Source organism: Ranitomeya imitator, chromosome 4, assembly GCF_032444005.1.
Source record: "Ranitomeya imitator isolate aRanImi1 chromosome 4, aRanImi1.pri, whole genome shotgun sequence".
NCBI lineage: Eukaryota > Metazoa > Chordata > Amphibia > Anura > Dendrobatidae > Ranitomeya > Ranitomeya imitator.
The window spans coordinates 617868994-617885670 of record NC_091285.1 but is presented as its reverse complement, the minus strand read 5'-3'; the positions used below and the strand labels follow the sequence as shown (position 1 = coordinate 617885670).

The following is a 16677-nucleotide window of genomic DNA, read 5'->3' as shown; positions in this document are numbered from 1 at the left end:
TAATAATAATAAAAAAACAAACACTCTACTCACTGTGTGTGACTCTACTCACCTTTCCTCTTGCTCCACGCTGCTCCTGGCTCCGGTCTCAGCAGCTGCAGTCTGCCCGCCCGGTCACACAGCAGGTGCGCGATGATATGATGTCATCACGCACCCACAGTGTCAGCTGCAGGCAGAGCAGGGAATGATGGGAGAGGGAGCGAGAGCAGACGCTCTCTCCTCCATCATTGCATTCAACTGTACCGGCATCTATGACGCCGGTATACAGGTCCTTCTCAAAAAATTAGCATATAGTGTTAAATTTCATTATTTACCATAATGTAATGATTACAATTAAACTTTCATATATTATAGATTCATTATCCACCAACTGAAATTTGTCAGGTCTTTTATTGTTTTAATACTGATGATTTTGGCATACAACTCCTGATAACCCAAAAAACCTGTCTCAATAAATTAGCATATTTCGCCCATCCAATCAAATAAAAGTGTTTTTTAATAACAAACAAAAAAACCAACAAATAATAATGTTCAGTTATGCACTCAATACTTGGTCGGGAATCCTTTGGCAGAAATGACTGCTTCAATGCGGCGTGGCATGGAGGCAATCAGCCTGTGACACTGCTGAGATGTTATGGAGGCCCAGGATGCTTCAATAGCGGCCTTAAGCTCATCCAGAGTGTTGGGTCTTGCGTCTCTCAACTTTCTCTTCACAATATCCCACAGATTCTCTATGGGGTTCAGGTCAGGAGAGTTGGCAGGCCAATTGAGCACAGTAATACCATGGTCAGTAAACCATTTACCAGTGGTTTTGGCACTGTGAGCAGGTGCCAGGTCGTGCTGAAAAATGAAATCTTCATCTCCATAAAGCATTTCAGCCGATGGAAGCATGAAGTGCTCCAAAATCTCCTGATAGCTAGCTGCATTGACCCTGCCCTTGATGAAACACAGTGGACCAACACCAGCAGCTGACATGACACCCCACACCATCACTGACTGTGGGTACTTGACACTGGACTTCAGGCATTTTGGCATTTCCTTCTCCCCAGTCTTCCTCCAGACTCTGGCACCTTGATTTCCGAATGACATGCAAAATTTGCTTTCATCAGAAAAAAGTACTTGGGACCACTTAGCAACAGTCCAGTGCTGCTTCTCTGTAGCTCAAAAGTGGCTTTACCTGGGGAATGCGGCACCTGTAGCCCATTTCCTGCACACGCCTGTGCCCGGTGGCTCTGGATGTTTCCACACCAGACTCAGTCCACTGCTTCCTCAGGTTCCCCAAGGTCTGGAATCGGTCCTTCTCCACAATCTTCCTCAGGGTCCGGTCTCCTCTTCTCGTTGTACAGCGTTTTCTGCCACATTGTTTCCTTCCAACAGACTTACCATTGAGGTGCCTTGATACAGCACTCTGGGAACAGCCTATTTGTTGAGAAATTTCTTTCTGGGTCTTACCCTCTTGCTTGAGGGTGTCAATGATGGCCTTCTTGACATCTGTCAGGTCACTAGTCTTAGGCTGGGTTCACATTGCGCTAGGTGTGTCCGTCTAACGGACTCGTTTTTAAGTAGTAAAAACGCAATGTAACGCACATACCAACGCGCCCATAGACTTGCATTGTCTAACGCATCGTGACGCATCCCTAAATTGGTATGCGTTTGTCACATAACGTTTTTTTTCTGACGGACCTTCAACGCGGCTTGCAGCGTTCTCGGGTCCGGCCAAGCTAACGCACTACTAACGGAAGCGTTCATTCTGCCATAGAAGGCTATGGCAAACGCAGTCAGACGCAAATCATGAAAAATTTCCAAATAGGACCACACGTTTTAATAGCGTTTGAGGGTGGTCACATGTGTCATGTGACAGGAAATGTGATTTCGGCCATTAAAGGAGGAATATACCACCCACACATTTACTGCACGTGACAGAGTGTTGCAATAGCTCTCCTGAAATGTAAGTACATTTCTATATATATATCTCTGTATACATCATGGGAGTCTGTAATGTCCGTCGGATGTGTGTGTACTAAACATGTATTGCTTTGTTGCACACAGATGTCGGATACAGATGTCAGCAGCAGCAGCAGCGTGTCTGCGATTTTTTCGTCACAGTCGGTAGGCTTGCACTTTAAAAAACCACTATAATGTTGTGTGAAACTCCATTGTATTGAGCTAGGCATAACAATCCCGTTTATTGTTTTATTGTGAATAGGAGTCTTCTGAGCCCGAGGCTGCTAGACCACCCCCCAAAAAACATGCTAAAAGCACAAAGGTACATAGCACACATGTTGAATTTTTCATGCATAAATTTATTGATCCAATGAATACATTATTTAATGTTAATTTTTTTTTTTTTACATTTTACATACACAATAGGTTGTGGCACACGGAGGACACAAAAGAAAGAAGGTCCCTAGCCGTCTGTCGTCGCCACAACTGCCAGTGGTAAATATAAAATTAGATATATTCTATCCAATATTTATCAACAATCTATCTATTCACTTTCTATCTACTATACCTATAAACTATCTATCAACTATCTATCGCTCCATCTATTTGTCTATCTATATCTATGTATCTATCTATCTATCTATCTATCTATCTATCTATCTATCTATCTATATCTATGTATCTATCTATTTATCTATCTATCAATATCTATGTATCTATATATCTATCTATATCTATCTATCTATATTTATGTATCTATCAATCTATCTATATCTATCCATCTATATTTATGTATCTATCTATGTATCTATCTATCTATCTATCTATCTATATCTATGTATCTATCTATCTATATCTATCTATATCTATGTATCTATATATCTATATCTATCTATATCTATGTATCTATCTATCTATATCTATGTATCTATATATCTATCTATATCTATCTATCTATATCTATGTATCTATCTATCTATATCTATGTATCTATCTATTGCTATATCTATGTATCTATCTATCTCTGTATATATGAATATGGCCATCCAGTGAAATTGACACTATCAACATAACTTTTTGTGTTTACATAGTCCAAGTCAGCGGCCAAAAAAAAAAGGATTGTCGTTGACGAAGAGCCATTGACTATCCACAACGAGACACTGATCAACCTTGTGGAAGCCAACCCCTCCATATGGGACCAGAGCGACAGCTCCCACCATGACATCGTGAAGAACCGGAAGTTGTGGGATCAAATAATCTGTCACTTTGATCCCCGATACATGGAGAAGTCGACAACCTCAAAGAAAAAAATTGGTAAATATGGTGACGTAACATCGGAAAATGTTAACCAAAAAAAAATAATAAAAAATTCTATCCTATCAACCTATCCACTTGTTGTCTATCTCTCAATTATCAACTATCTGTACACTATATATCTATCTATCTATACACTATTTCTAAACTATTTCTTAACTATCTATCTACTATTTATATGTCAACTATCCTAGCAAACTATGAAAAATGTTTCCTATATCTTAAAACTATCTATCTACTATTTTTATATATATATATTTTTTTTTAAATTTAAAGCCGATGCTGTCCATACCCGTTGGAAGTCCATCCGCGATCACTTTGTCCGTGACTACCGGAACAGTCAGAATGCACCAAGCGGATCCAGTGGTAAACGGGTGACCCCGTATGTGCATTACGACCAACTGCTCTTTCTTCAAAAAACATTGTCTCAGCGCTCGTAAGTACAAATAGGTCTGTGTGCGAGACAAAATTGTTTAAAGGAAACTAATTTACTTTTTTTTTTTTTGGGTTACAGCACGATATGCAGTACCGCTGCGCCTAGACCGACAGAGGAACTGGAGCCTTCTCCAGTGGAACCAACGCAACCTGAAGATGTGTCTGGCATCAGCGAGCCACGATCTGCGGATAGAAGCACTGTTGCTGCAGGTGTGAGTGCCCGGTTGCAATCACAGCGTGGACGCAAGCGAGCATCACAAAAAGATGAAGCTGATGCAATTATCGTGGATGGACTCCAACGGGTAGAGGACATGTGTCGCAGTGAGCTCAAAGACCTGAGGCAGGAAATTACCGAGCTGCAAGCACGCGAGTCTGTATACTCTGCTAATGAGTGGAAGCTACTTTTCTTGTCCTATGTGCCTGTAGCACAAAATATCCCGGCACATAGAAACCTTATGTTTAGACAAAGACTGAACGAGCTTCTAGAGGAATTTGTGGGCCCCCAGGAACCCGCTCCATCGGGAACAAGAAGACTGGACATGCCGCCCTACAACCCACAATATAGAGGCCGGGGTGAAACGAGCGTGGAACCTCATAGACAATGTAGCAGTCCATCATATAGTTGGGCAGACAATACTCCCGTGCAGTACCAAAGTCTTTAGTACCGTTCACTGTCCCCAGCCAGGTGCAATTACCGCGTTGCAAGTTTTCTTTTTTTTTTTTTTGTTATGTTTTTTGTTGTGAATTTCTATTTTCCTTTTTTTTCATCCCTATGGGATATCATATGTTAAACCTGTGTACCAACAGTTTGTTGGAAAAATCCATAAACATTTAGTAAACTGTTTCAAATTTAAGATTCTTGTATGACTTTAACTTTTAACACAACATAACTTTTTACACGACATAAGGTAACTTTTTACACGACATCAGGTTAAACAACTTTTTACACGACATAAGGTAACTTTTTACACTACGTAACTTTTTACACGACATCAGGTTAAACAACATAACTTTTTACACGACATCAGGAAGACTTTACAATATTTTCACACGTATTTGTCTTGCCATGGAACATGGCCTTCATGTGTGAAATAATGTGCAAATTGATCACGAATCCTCATTATTTGTGCTGTTGACCGAACTGCATTCGATTCAATGCTACTGAGGTTCGACTCGCAATCATCGGGGTCTACCACCTGGGGTTCATGTCTCGCCACAAAATTATGCAGACAGATGCACGCCTTCACAACACGGTCCACATTTTCAGGTTGCAGTTGCATGCAGGTTAGTAAAATCCGCCATTTTAATGTCAAAATCCCAAAGGCACACTCGACATAACGTCTGGCCCGGCTCAAGCGATAATTAAAAATGCGCCTGCTGGAGTCTAGACTACGGCTTGAGTAGGGCTTGAGGAGATTTTGTCCTAGTTGGAAGGCCTCATCACCAACTAAAACATAGGGCAAACTTGGGCCTTCGGTCCCCGGAAGAGGTCGTGATGAGGGTATGTTTAAACGTTGGCTGTACAAACATCGGCCCATGTTGGAGTCTCTGAATACTCTGGAATCGTTAGTCCGGCCATAAGCACCAATATCCACAGCAACAAAACGGTACCTGGCATCCGCAATCGCCATCAATACTATAGAAAAGTATTTCTTATAGTTATAGTAGAGGGAACCACTATGCGCAGGTTTCTGAATCCGAATGTGCTTTCCGTCCACGGCACCAATACAATTGGGGAAATTAGCCACATCCTCAAACTGTTGGGAAATCGCTAGCCACATTTCTGATGTTGGTGTTGGTAGCACAAGTGGTTGCAAGTTGTTCCAAATGGCATCACAAGTTTCCCGAACCAGTTGACAACTTGTTGACTTCCCAAGTCTAAACTGATAATGCAGTGACGCAAAAGTTTCTCCGGTAGCCAGATATCTGTCGACATTCAAAAACAAAAAGCAAAAAAAAATTTGGATTTTAATGATCATCTAATGGCTAGTTACAATAGAATATACAATTGCTAAATGAACATTAGGCCACACGATACCGAGATCTAGTCTTTGTCAATATAATGATAAAAAAAATGTATAATTACCTCACAGTCACTACTAAACGTTGCTCCGCACTGATGCTTTCACGAAAAGTGCTGCGATGATGATGTATCTCATCCTTCACATGCGAGAGCAGAACATCAAAGGTCTCAATGGACATCCGTAGATAGCGTTGGAATTTGAAGGGATGATCCCGAAGCTGCACATACAGGGTGTGAAAGGCACCATATGTACTCCGCAAGAAATTCACTTCGTGGATCCAATATCTCCTTTGCGAACTACGCTTTCTCTGCTGAAGTCGCAACCGCATCAAGCGAAATCTGACGAGCTCAGACACAAACATCTTGCTAGCAGAAGTTCACTCAATGCTTTCAAAATGGAGAATGAGTCTGTGCCCACACCCGACAATGACAAAAGGGAAAAAAAAAAAAAGAACAACTTTATTGACAGTGACAAACGCAGACAAACGGATACTTCGTAAACGGACATCAAAATGAAAAAACGCGATCACATGCGTTAACGCTAGCGTTACCGTGACGACAAATTTCACATATTTTTGCTGCTTTTCTGTACATGCGTTTAACGCATCCGTTTAACGCCATGTACTTGACGCAATGTGAACCTAGCCTTACCCATGATGGGGGTTTTGAGTAATGAACCAGGCAGGGAGTTTATAAAAGCCTCAGGTATCTTTTGCATGTGTTTAGAGTTAATTAGTTGATTCAGAAGATTAGGGTAATAGGTCGTTTAGAGAACCTTTTCTTGATATGCTAATTTATTGAGACAGGTTTTTTGGGTTATCAGGAGTTGTATGCCAAAATCATCAGTATTAAAACAATAAAAGACCTGACAAATTTCAGTTGGTGGATAATGAATCTATAATATATGAAAGTTTAATTGTAATCATTACATTATGGTAAATAATGAAATTTAACACTATATGCTAATTTTTTGAGAAGGACCTGTAGTTGAATGCAGGGCCGGGAGTTTGCCGACAGCGGCACACTCGAGCGGCCCACTAATTCCACCGGCCCTTCTGGCAGTTGCCAGAACTGCCTGATGGCCAGTCCGGCCCTGGCACAAACTGTAGTGTCTCAATCAAATATTGTGAACGAAGAGTCGCTGTGGTATTCTTACACGCATTAAAGCTCTGCACACAGTGCAAAGCCTGGCAATGATTACAAGCAGGTTCATCCATACACCCTTGAAGTCACCAACTGTAGTGCATCATAACAAAATTAAGAAAGTGTAGTTGTGGTATTTGTTCACTCATAAAGGCTTTGCACAAAGTGCAAATCCAGGAAAAAAATATAAGTAGGGTCATCCAACCATCCACAGAAACAAGAAGATAACAACTGGCAGGCCTCATTCAAATATTGAACATTAAAAACACTTTACAGTGGCAACGGGATGTATTGCCACTATTCTGTCTCTGAGCTCCTTGGCCAGTTCCTTTGACCTCATGATTCTCATTTGATCTTACATGCACTGTGAGCTGTGAGGTCTTATATAGACAGGTGTGTGCCTTAACAAATCAAGTCCCATCAGTTTAATTAAACAAATCTGGACTCCAATGAAGGAGTAGAAAAATCTCAAGGAGGATCACAAGGAAATGGACAGCATGTGACTTAAATATATATGAGTGTCTGAGCAAAGGGTCTGAATACTTATGACCATGTGATATTTCAGTTTTTCTTTTTTAATAAATTTGCAAAAATGTTTATATTTCTGTTTTTGCAGTCAAGATGGGGTGCAGAGTGTACAAAAATGAGAAAAAAATGAACTTTTTTGAATTTACCAAATGGCTGCAATGAAACAAAGAGTGAAAAATTGAAAGGGGTATGTTAGGTGTCGAGTTCCCACCTCTGCACAGGGGGAATCTCAAACCACCTCCACTGCGGTCTCCCATTCTTCTCCAGCCACAGTGGACCCTGCTCAGCAGAGACGTCGGTCCCAATGTCTGGCTCAGGCTGATACTGGGCGACTGGTTATTACTATTCTTCCAGGCTCTGCCTTTGTAGCCAGTACTGGTCAGCGGCGAGCAGACGTCTCTGGAACTAAGTCCTGCTTTTCCCCTTCTGAGCATGCCCAGGGTAAGACCTCTCATTAGAGGTTGGGGTCACATGCTCAGATCCTGCAGCAGCTCCCATTGGTCCTCTAGGAAGGTCCTGAAGTTGCTCAGGTACTGTAGCAGCTCCCATTTGTCCTCTGGGAAGGTCCTAAAGTTGCTGCAGCTATAAAAGGTTTGCATGGCCGCAAGGCCATGCGCTAGTATCAAACCAATGTCTATAAGCTCAGTGCCAGTGTGGTCATGTCTGGATGCGGTTAGCGTTTGGCTGAAATAAGCCCCTAGAATACCGGCACCTCCGGTGAGGAGTTTGTATGAGTGTATTCAGGGCCTTGGCTGAAATAAGCTGCTAGAATGCCGGCATCTCCGGTGAGAAGTTTTTTGTCTGTTTTCTCTGACTGCATGACCACAGTTTGCTTTGGTTGGTAGCTGTGTACCTCTGTGAGGATAACAGGGCACAGCATCTTGTTCCTAGCGACTCTATGGAGTTAACAGTGTACGCCATATAGCGCCGCCCTTTGCCAGCAGCAGGTTCCTCACCTGCATGGTGGACCCCAGGTTGCGATTGCACCTAATAATACATATATATATATATACTGGATGCGTTCTGCCAACCCTAACATAATACAAGCGCCAGGGTTTGGCTAGTAAATGGCGGATAAACAGCAATCCTTGCGGTACATCCAGCAGCTGGGGGGTAGGTTGGTAGCTCTCGAGCGCACAACCTCAGCTGTGGATGTTACCACGGTTGCTGTTCAGGCTGCTAGCGTGGCTGCAGCAACCTTGTCCACGGCCACCCCTGTTCCGACTATCTTGCCTCCCGCTGCCTAGTGGTAGTAAATCTTGTAGGGGTTTCGTGAGTCAGTGCTCTATAAATCTCGAGCTCCTGGCGGCATGTTTCCCCACAGAGCAGGCAAGGGTGGGATTTATTGTGTCACTCGTGTCGGACAGGGCATTGGAGTGGGCTACGCCACTGTGGGAGCGTGGCGATCATGTGGTGCAGAGTGCTCCACTGTTCTTGAGCACTCTGAAACAGGTCTTCTTAGGGCCTCAAGTCACCTATGGTACGGCGCTCTAACTGTTGGCATTGACTCAGGGCTCGTCCTTGGTCAGACATTTTGCTGTTCAGTTCTGCACCCTAGCATCTGAGCTGGAGTGGTCGGATAATGCCCTTATCCATATATTTTGGAGGGGGCTGGCTGACCACGTGAAGGATGCTCTGGCCACAATGGAGATTCCCGCCACACTGGAGAAGCTAATAGCTGCGTCTACCCGTATTGACCTCCATTTTTACGAGCGGAGGCTAGAGCGGGCCCAGTGTAGGCAGAGGTTTCAGCTGGCTCCCTCCTTCGCCAAACCTTTGGAATCTCCGGTCCTGGTCCCTGAGTCACATGAGGCCATGGAAGTGTCACGAGCGTGATCTACGTCCCGGACCACTCATGCACTCAAGGTCTGCCATGTTTGCCAGCAGTCAGGACATCTTGCCACCAGATGTTCACAGTGGTCGAGGAAACGTCAGCATCTAGTGGTAGTAGGTGGAGGTACACTAGACATGGCGATGTTTGCCTCCAAATTGTCCTTTAAGGGGACAATTACGATAGGCTCATTCACTCACTCGTAGAGCTCTGCGTGGATTCTGGGGCGGATGGCATTTTTATGTCTTCTGCCTTCGCCCAACATCACGCAATACCCCTGGTAATGCTAGCTGAACCAGTAACTGTATGAGTGGGGAATGGATTGACACTGCCCTCACTGATTTCACACCAGACCATCCCTTTCACTCTGTCCTTGTCGCCATCTCTTGAGGAGATATCTCTGCTCGTCATTCCTGAGGGAATTGATGATGTCCTGTTAGGAATGCCTTGGCTACGGTATCATTCTCCTCATATCGAGTGGTCCACAGGCAGAATTTTGGGATGGGGTGAATCTTGTGGGAGTAGATGTCAGAGGGAGAGTATTCAGGTTGCTACATCTGAGGTACCCGCAGATCTATCCTCTCTGCCCAAGCAATATTGGCCCTATGCGGATGTGTTCTCCAAAAGGGCTGCAGAGACCCTTCCGCCTCACTACCCCTATGACTGTCCTATTGACCTCTTGCCTGGTGCTGAGCCTCCTGGGGGTCGAGTCTATCCGTTATCTCTCCTGGAGATGGAGGAAATGTCAAAGTACATCCAGAAAAATCTGGCAAGAGGATTCATTAGAAAGTCACTGTCACCTGCAGGGGCTGGGTTCTTCTTCATGCAGAAGAAGAACGGGGAACTATGTCCATGCATAGACTACAGGGGTCTTAGCGCCATCACCGTTAAGACGGCTTTTAACACCAGGGATGGGCACTATGAATATCTAGTGATGCCCTTTGGGCTTTGTAATGCCCCAGCCACTTTCAAAGACTTTGTAAACGATATCTTTCGGGATATGCTCTCCACCTCGATCGTAGTCTATCTGGATGATATTCTGATCTACTCTCCAGATATTGACTCCCACTGGAGAGATGTTTGCGGAGTCTTTGACCTGTTATGAACTAACTCCCTCTACACCAAGTCGGAGAAATGTGTGTTTGGGCAGGAGTCCTTACCTTTCCTGGGCTATATTATCTCCGCCCAGGGATTGGCTATGGATCCTGCCAAACTATAGGCTGTGATGGACTGGCAAGAACCCCATTCTCTTAAAGCAGTGCAGCGCTTTATGGGGTTCATTTAACTATTAACGCCAGTACATCCCTCATTTCTCAAATTTCATAGCTCCCTTGGTAGCCCTCACCAAGAAAGGAGCAAATCCCAAATTTGGTCTGAGAAGGTGTCCAAGGCCTTCACTTCTATTAAATCTCATTTTGCTAGTGCTCCCATCCTACATTGCCCCGATGTAGATAAGCCATTTATAATGGAGGTGGATGCCTCATCGGTTGGTGCTGGAGCAGTCCTCTTCCAAAAGGATGCTCAAGGTCGGAAGCATCCTTGCTTCTTCTTTAACAAAACCTTCACACCAGCGGAGAGGAATTATTCCATCGGGGACAGGGAGTTGCTAGCAATGAAGTTGCCCTTCTCAGAGTGGAGACATCTCTTACAGGGGGCTCACTTTCCCTTCCAAGTATTCACAGACCACAAGAATTTGGTTTATTTACAGACGGCCCAGCAGCTAAATTCTCGCCAGGCCAGATGGTCCTTGTTCTTCTCTCTGTTCCATTTCACCCTTCATTTTCTTTCAGGGGAGAAGAACATTCGTGCCGACGCTCTCGCTTGCTCTGTTGTATCATCTGAGGAGGAGGAAGAGGAGCCTTCCGAGATCCTGAGAACTGTGGCCCCGGTTTCGCAAGAGTCTGTGCCTCCGGGCAAGACTTTTGTGCCATCCAGTTTGCGTCCAGAGGTTCTCTCTTGGGCTCACTCGTCTAGGGTGGGTGGACATTTCGGGACCAAAAGGACATCTGAGCTACTGGCGAAGACATATTGGTGGCCGCATATGGCCCATGACGTTGCAGACTATGTTCGGGCATGTGTCTCCTGCGCCAAGAACAAGCCTCCCCGTCAATGGCGAGCTGGGTTGCTTCACCCCCTGCTGGTGGCAGACAGGCCCCGGGAGATGGTCGGGATGGATTTTGTGGTGGGCTTACCCAAGTCTCGAGGCTGGTTGATCACCGACCATTTTTTTAAAATGGTGCACTTGGTGCCACTTCCACAGCTACCTTCTGCACGGGCTCTGGCAGCGTTGTTTATCGAACACATGTTTCGCCTACACGGTATGCATGTCATCTACTTAGCATTGAGTTGAATCTCTCCTCAGCATATCATCCTGAGATGAATTGGTTGGTAGAAAGAGGCCAACCAGACCCTGGTCACATATCTGCGACATTTTGTTTCTGCCAGGCAGGATGACTGGGCATCCTTGCTACCGTGGGTGGACTTTACGCTTAACAATGCTGTAGCCGACTCCACTGGTCAGACTCCTTTCCTCCTTAATTACGGCCAGCATCCGCGGGTTCCTGTGCCTATACCTGTGTCTTCTGCCGACTCCAGGGTGACAGACTGGGTTGTGGAGGCCCAGGACATTTGGGACTGCACTCAGGATGCCGTTCGTCCAAAAAATCTAACACGTCACTCCTTATGTAGGTATGGTGCACAGAGAAGGGTTACCAACCCCTATATCCAAAAGTAATCCAAAAAATCCAGCACTCAAAGAATTATTCTAATAATTTTTATTTGTATTTATATATTCCCAGTAAATTCAATAACGTTTCGGTCTTTATGACCTTCATCAGACTAGGGTACAAAAAAGAAAAAACATAATATTGCCACTGCCAATAACAATCCATATACATTTTCAATATACATTTTCAACATTGGCAACATGAAAAACAATGTCCTAATACAGCCATCAGCATCATATTATAATTTCATGGATCATGTTCATACTCAAAATTTTCTCACATATAGCCGTGTTCATAGAAGCAAAAAATATACTTGGTGGATATTGAATGAACCCTACAAAAAATATATATATGGTCTGTGTCCCCCAGAAAAAATAATAAACAATATATATATATATGAGAATAGTCCCATAGAGAAAATAAAGAAAATTAGCTTACCAGATAAATGCAGAGATTGAGAAAAACCGACCCGCAATGTACACGTGACTCCCATAGGAGTTCTAAATAAAGATAAAGAGCGCGGATGAGAAAAATAACGCTAATAAACGACAGGAGCACTAATAAGAAAATGGCTCCTCCAAAGTACAAAAGTGAGCTTACCGCAAAAGAATCCGTTGGTGAATATCGCTGCTGACCGCAAAAAGTCACTGGTGAAATGCCTGCATGATCACCTGTTATAGCGCTCGTTTTAAATAGTTACCAGTAGGGTTGAGTGACTTTTCTTTTTATAGGATCGGGTCGGGTTTCACGAAACCCGACTTTTTCAAAAGTCGGGTCGAGTGAAATCGGCCGATCCTATAGAAAAGTCGGGGTCGGGGTCGGCCGAAACACGAAACCCAATGCAGTGGCTGAAAACCAGGGATTCAAGCTTGAGGAGGATAATTTGCATATTCCAGGTGCCTTCCGGGAAAAGTGAAGAGTCTCCCTCAGCTAGAAGATCGTTGGGTACAGCCGGGACCAGCTTCTTGGAAAGCATCACCAAACCAGGGATTCAAGCTTGAGGAGGATAATTTGCATATTCCAGGTGCCTTCTGGGAAAAGCGAAGAGTCTCCCTCAGCTAGAAGATCGTTGGGTACAGCCAGGACCAGCTGCTTGGAAAGCATCACCAAACCAGGGATTCAAGCTTGAGGAGGATAATTTGCATATTCCAGGTGCCTTCTGGGAAAAGCGAAGAGTCTCCCTCAGCTAGAAGATCGTTTGGTACAGCCGGGACCAGCTGCTTGGAAAGCATCACCAAACCGCGCACCGTAAGTTGCCTGTAGGACATTATTGCAAGAAAGCTTGGCTGAGTAGATTACACAAGAAGGAAAATACACAGCAAGTCAGCAGGATCTAGGAGCAACATGGCAGATGTGACAACCTACATGGTGAGCTGCAGCATGTGCTACATGTTCACAGATCGACCAGAAGAAGAATCGAATTTCACCTGTCAGAAGTGTAGACTAGTGGCCCTTTTAGAAGAAAAGGTGCGGGGTCTGGAAGAAAGAATAGCAACTTTGAAACTCATCAAAGAGAATGAAGACTTCCTAGACAGAACAGAAGCATCTCTACTGGTCACAGAAGGTGAAAAAAGAGTCAGAGAACCTCCAAAAGCAGATGAGTGGAAGCATGTGACCAAAAGAAGCAAGAAGACCATGGAGAAATCACCAACCACACAACTGAAGAACCGATATCAAACCTTTGCAGAGGATGAAGATGGCACACCTAAGGATCAAGCAATACCAGCAAGCAAAAAAGAAAAGGGCACACAGTAACAAGTGACAGCAAAAAGTACAGCCAAGACAGCAAAAAGTACAGCCAAGAAGCAACGAAGAGTGGTGGTGGTGGGAGACTCACTACTGAGAGGCACAGAAGCAGCCATCTGCAGACCGGACATAACCGCAAGAGAAGTATGCTGCCTTCCAGGTGCGATGATCAAGGATGTGACTGATAGGATACCAAAGCTCTTCAGCTCCAAGGACGTCCACCCATTTCTTCTGATACATGTTGGCACCAATGACACGGCAAGGAAGGACCTACCGACAATCTGCAAGGACTTTGAAGAGTTGGGGAAGAAAGTAAAGGAACTGGATGCACAGGTAGATTTTTCTTCTATCCTTCCAGTAGACGGGCATGGCACCAGGAGATGGAACAGGATCCTTGATGTGAACAACTGGCTAAGACGATGGTGCAGACAACAAGGATTCGGATTCCTGGACCACGGTGTGAATTACTTTTACGATGAACTCCTCGCCAGAGATGGACTACACCTCAACAAACCTGAGAAACACACATTCGCCAGAAGACTCGCTACACTCATCAGGAGGGCGTTAAACTAGAAGAAGAGGGGACGGGAAGAAAAGCATTAGACTTGAACAAAGAAGACCCAGGAAAACATACTCAGAAGGGAGGTAAGAACATTTCTAAAACAATCCACAGCGAGGAGATTGGAACAAAACAAAATCCTCTAAACTGCATGCTCGCAAACGCCAGAAGCCTGACAAACAAGATGGAAGAACTAGAAGCAGAAATATCTACAGGTAACTTTGACATAGTGGGAATAACCGAGACATGGTTAGATGAAAGCTATGACTGGGCAGTTAACTTACAGGGTTACAGTCTGTTTAGAAAGGATCGTAAAAATCGGAGAGGAAGAGGGGTTTGTCTCTATGTAAAGTCTTGTCTAAAGTCCACTTTAAGGGAGGATATTAGCGAAGGGAATGAGGATGTCGAGTCCATATGGGTCGAAATTCATGGAGGGAAAAATGGTAACAAAATTCTCATTGGGGTCTGTTACAAACCCCCAAATATAACAGAAACCATGGAAAGTCTACTTCTAAAGCAGATAGATGAAGCTGCAACCCATAATGAGATCCTGGTTATGGGGGACTTTAACTACCCGGATATTAACTGGGAAACAGAAACCTGTGAAACCCATAAAGGCAACAGGTTTCTGCTAATAACCAAGAAAAATTATCTTTCACAATTGGTGCAGAATCCAACCAGAGGAGCAGCACTTTTAGACCTAATACTATCTAATAGACCTGACAGAATAACAAATCTGCAGGTGGTCGGGCATCTAGGAAATAGCGACCACAATATTGTAGAGTTTCACCTGTCTTTCACTAGGGGGACTTGTCAGGGAGTCACAAAAACACTGAACTTTAGGAAGGCAAAGTTTGACCAGCTTAGAGATGCCCTTAATCTGGTAGACTGGGACAATATCCTCAGAATTAAGAATACAGATAATAAATGGAAAATGTTTAAGAACATCCTAAATAGGCACTGTAAGCGGTTTATACCTTGTGGGAATAAAAGGACTAGAAATAGGAAAAACCCAATGTGGCTAAACAAAGAAGTAAGACAGGCAATTAACAGTAAAAAGAAAGCATTTGCACTACTAAAGCAGGATGGCACCATTGAAGCTCTAAACAACTATAGGGAGAAAAAAACTTTATCTAAAAAACTAATTAAAGCTGAAAAAAAGGAAACAGAGAAGCACATTGCTAAGGAGAGTAAAACTAATCCCAAACTGTTCTTCAACTATATCAATAGTAAAAGAATAAAAACTGAAAATGTAGGCCCCTTAAAAAATAGTGAGGAACGAATGGTTGTAGATGACGAGGAAAAAGCTAACATATTAAACACCTTCTTCTCCACGGTATTCACGGTGGAAAATGAAATGCTAGGTGAAATCCCAAGAAACAATGAAAACCCTATATTAAGGGTCACCAATCTAACCCAAGAAGAAGTGCGAAACCGGCTAAATAAGATTAAAATAGATAAATCTCCGGGTCCGGATGGCACGAGTACTAAGAGAACTAAGTAATGTAATAGATAAACCATTATTTCTTATTTTTAGGGACTCTATAGCGACGGGGTCTGTTCCGCAGGACTGGCGCATAGCAAATGTGGTGCCAATATTCAAAAAGGGCTCTAAAAGTGAACCTGGAAATTATAGGCCAGTAAGTCTAACCTCTATTGTTGGTAAAATATTTGAAGGGTTTCTGAGGGATGTTATTCTGGATTATCTCAATGAGAATAACTGTTTAACTCCATATCAGCATGGGTTTATGAGAAATCGCTCCTGTCAAACCAATCTAATCAGTTTTTATGAAGAGGTAAGCTATAGGCTGGACCACGGTGAGTCATTGGACGTGGTATATCTCGATTTTTCCAAAGCGTTTGATACCGTGCCGCACAAGAGGTTGGTACACAAAATGAGAATGCTTGGTCTGGGGGAAAATGTGTGTAAATGGGTTAGTAACTGGCTTAGTGATAGAAAGCAGAGGGTGGTTATAAATGGTATAGTCTCTAACTGGGTCGCTGTGACCAGTGGGGTACCGCAGGGGTCGGTATTGGGACCTGTTCTCTTCAGCATATTCATTAATGATCTGGTAGAAGGTTTACACAGTAAAATATCGATATTTGCAGATGATACAAAACTATGTAAAGCAGTTAATACAAGAGAAGATAGTATTCTGCTACAGATGGATCTGGATAAGTTGGAAACTTGGGCTGAAAGGTGGCAGATGAGGTTTAACAATGATAAATGTAATGTTATACACATGGAAAGAAGGAATCAATATCACCATTACACACTGAACGGGAAACCACTGGGTAAATCTGACAGGGAGAAGGACTTGGGGATCCTAGTTAATGATAAACTTACCTGGAGCAGCCAGTGCCAGGCAGCAGCTGCCAAGGCAAACAGGATCATGGGGTGCATTAAAAGAGGTCTGTATACACATGA

At 43.7% G+C, this 16677-nt stretch overlaps 1 protein-coding gene across 2 annotated transcripts; it reads left to right on the top strand.

The window, feature by feature from the left end:
* The first annotated feature begins 1568 nt into the window (after nt 1-1568).
* Nucleotides 1569-3741, top strand: LOC138674296 (uncharacterized). Of its 2 annotated transcripts, XM_069762160.1 has the most exons (6): nt 1569-1948; nt 2050-2109; nt 2207-2266; nt 2371-2439; nt 3036-3258; nt 3535-3741. In XM_069762160.1, the coding sequence occupies exons 2-6, from the start codon at nt 2050-2052 to the stop codon at nt 3696-3698; spliced, it is 576 nt and encodes a 191-aa protein (XP_069618261.1). In that variant the 5' UTR covers nt 1569-1948; the 3' UTR covers nt 3699-3741. The 2 variants fall into 2 exon arrangements, with proteins under 2 accessions (XP_069618261.1, XP_069618260.1); XM_069762159.1 differs by lacking the exon at nt 1569-1948 and having other exon boundaries at nt 1983-2109.
* Nucleotides 3742-16677: the final 12936 nt, after the last annotated feature.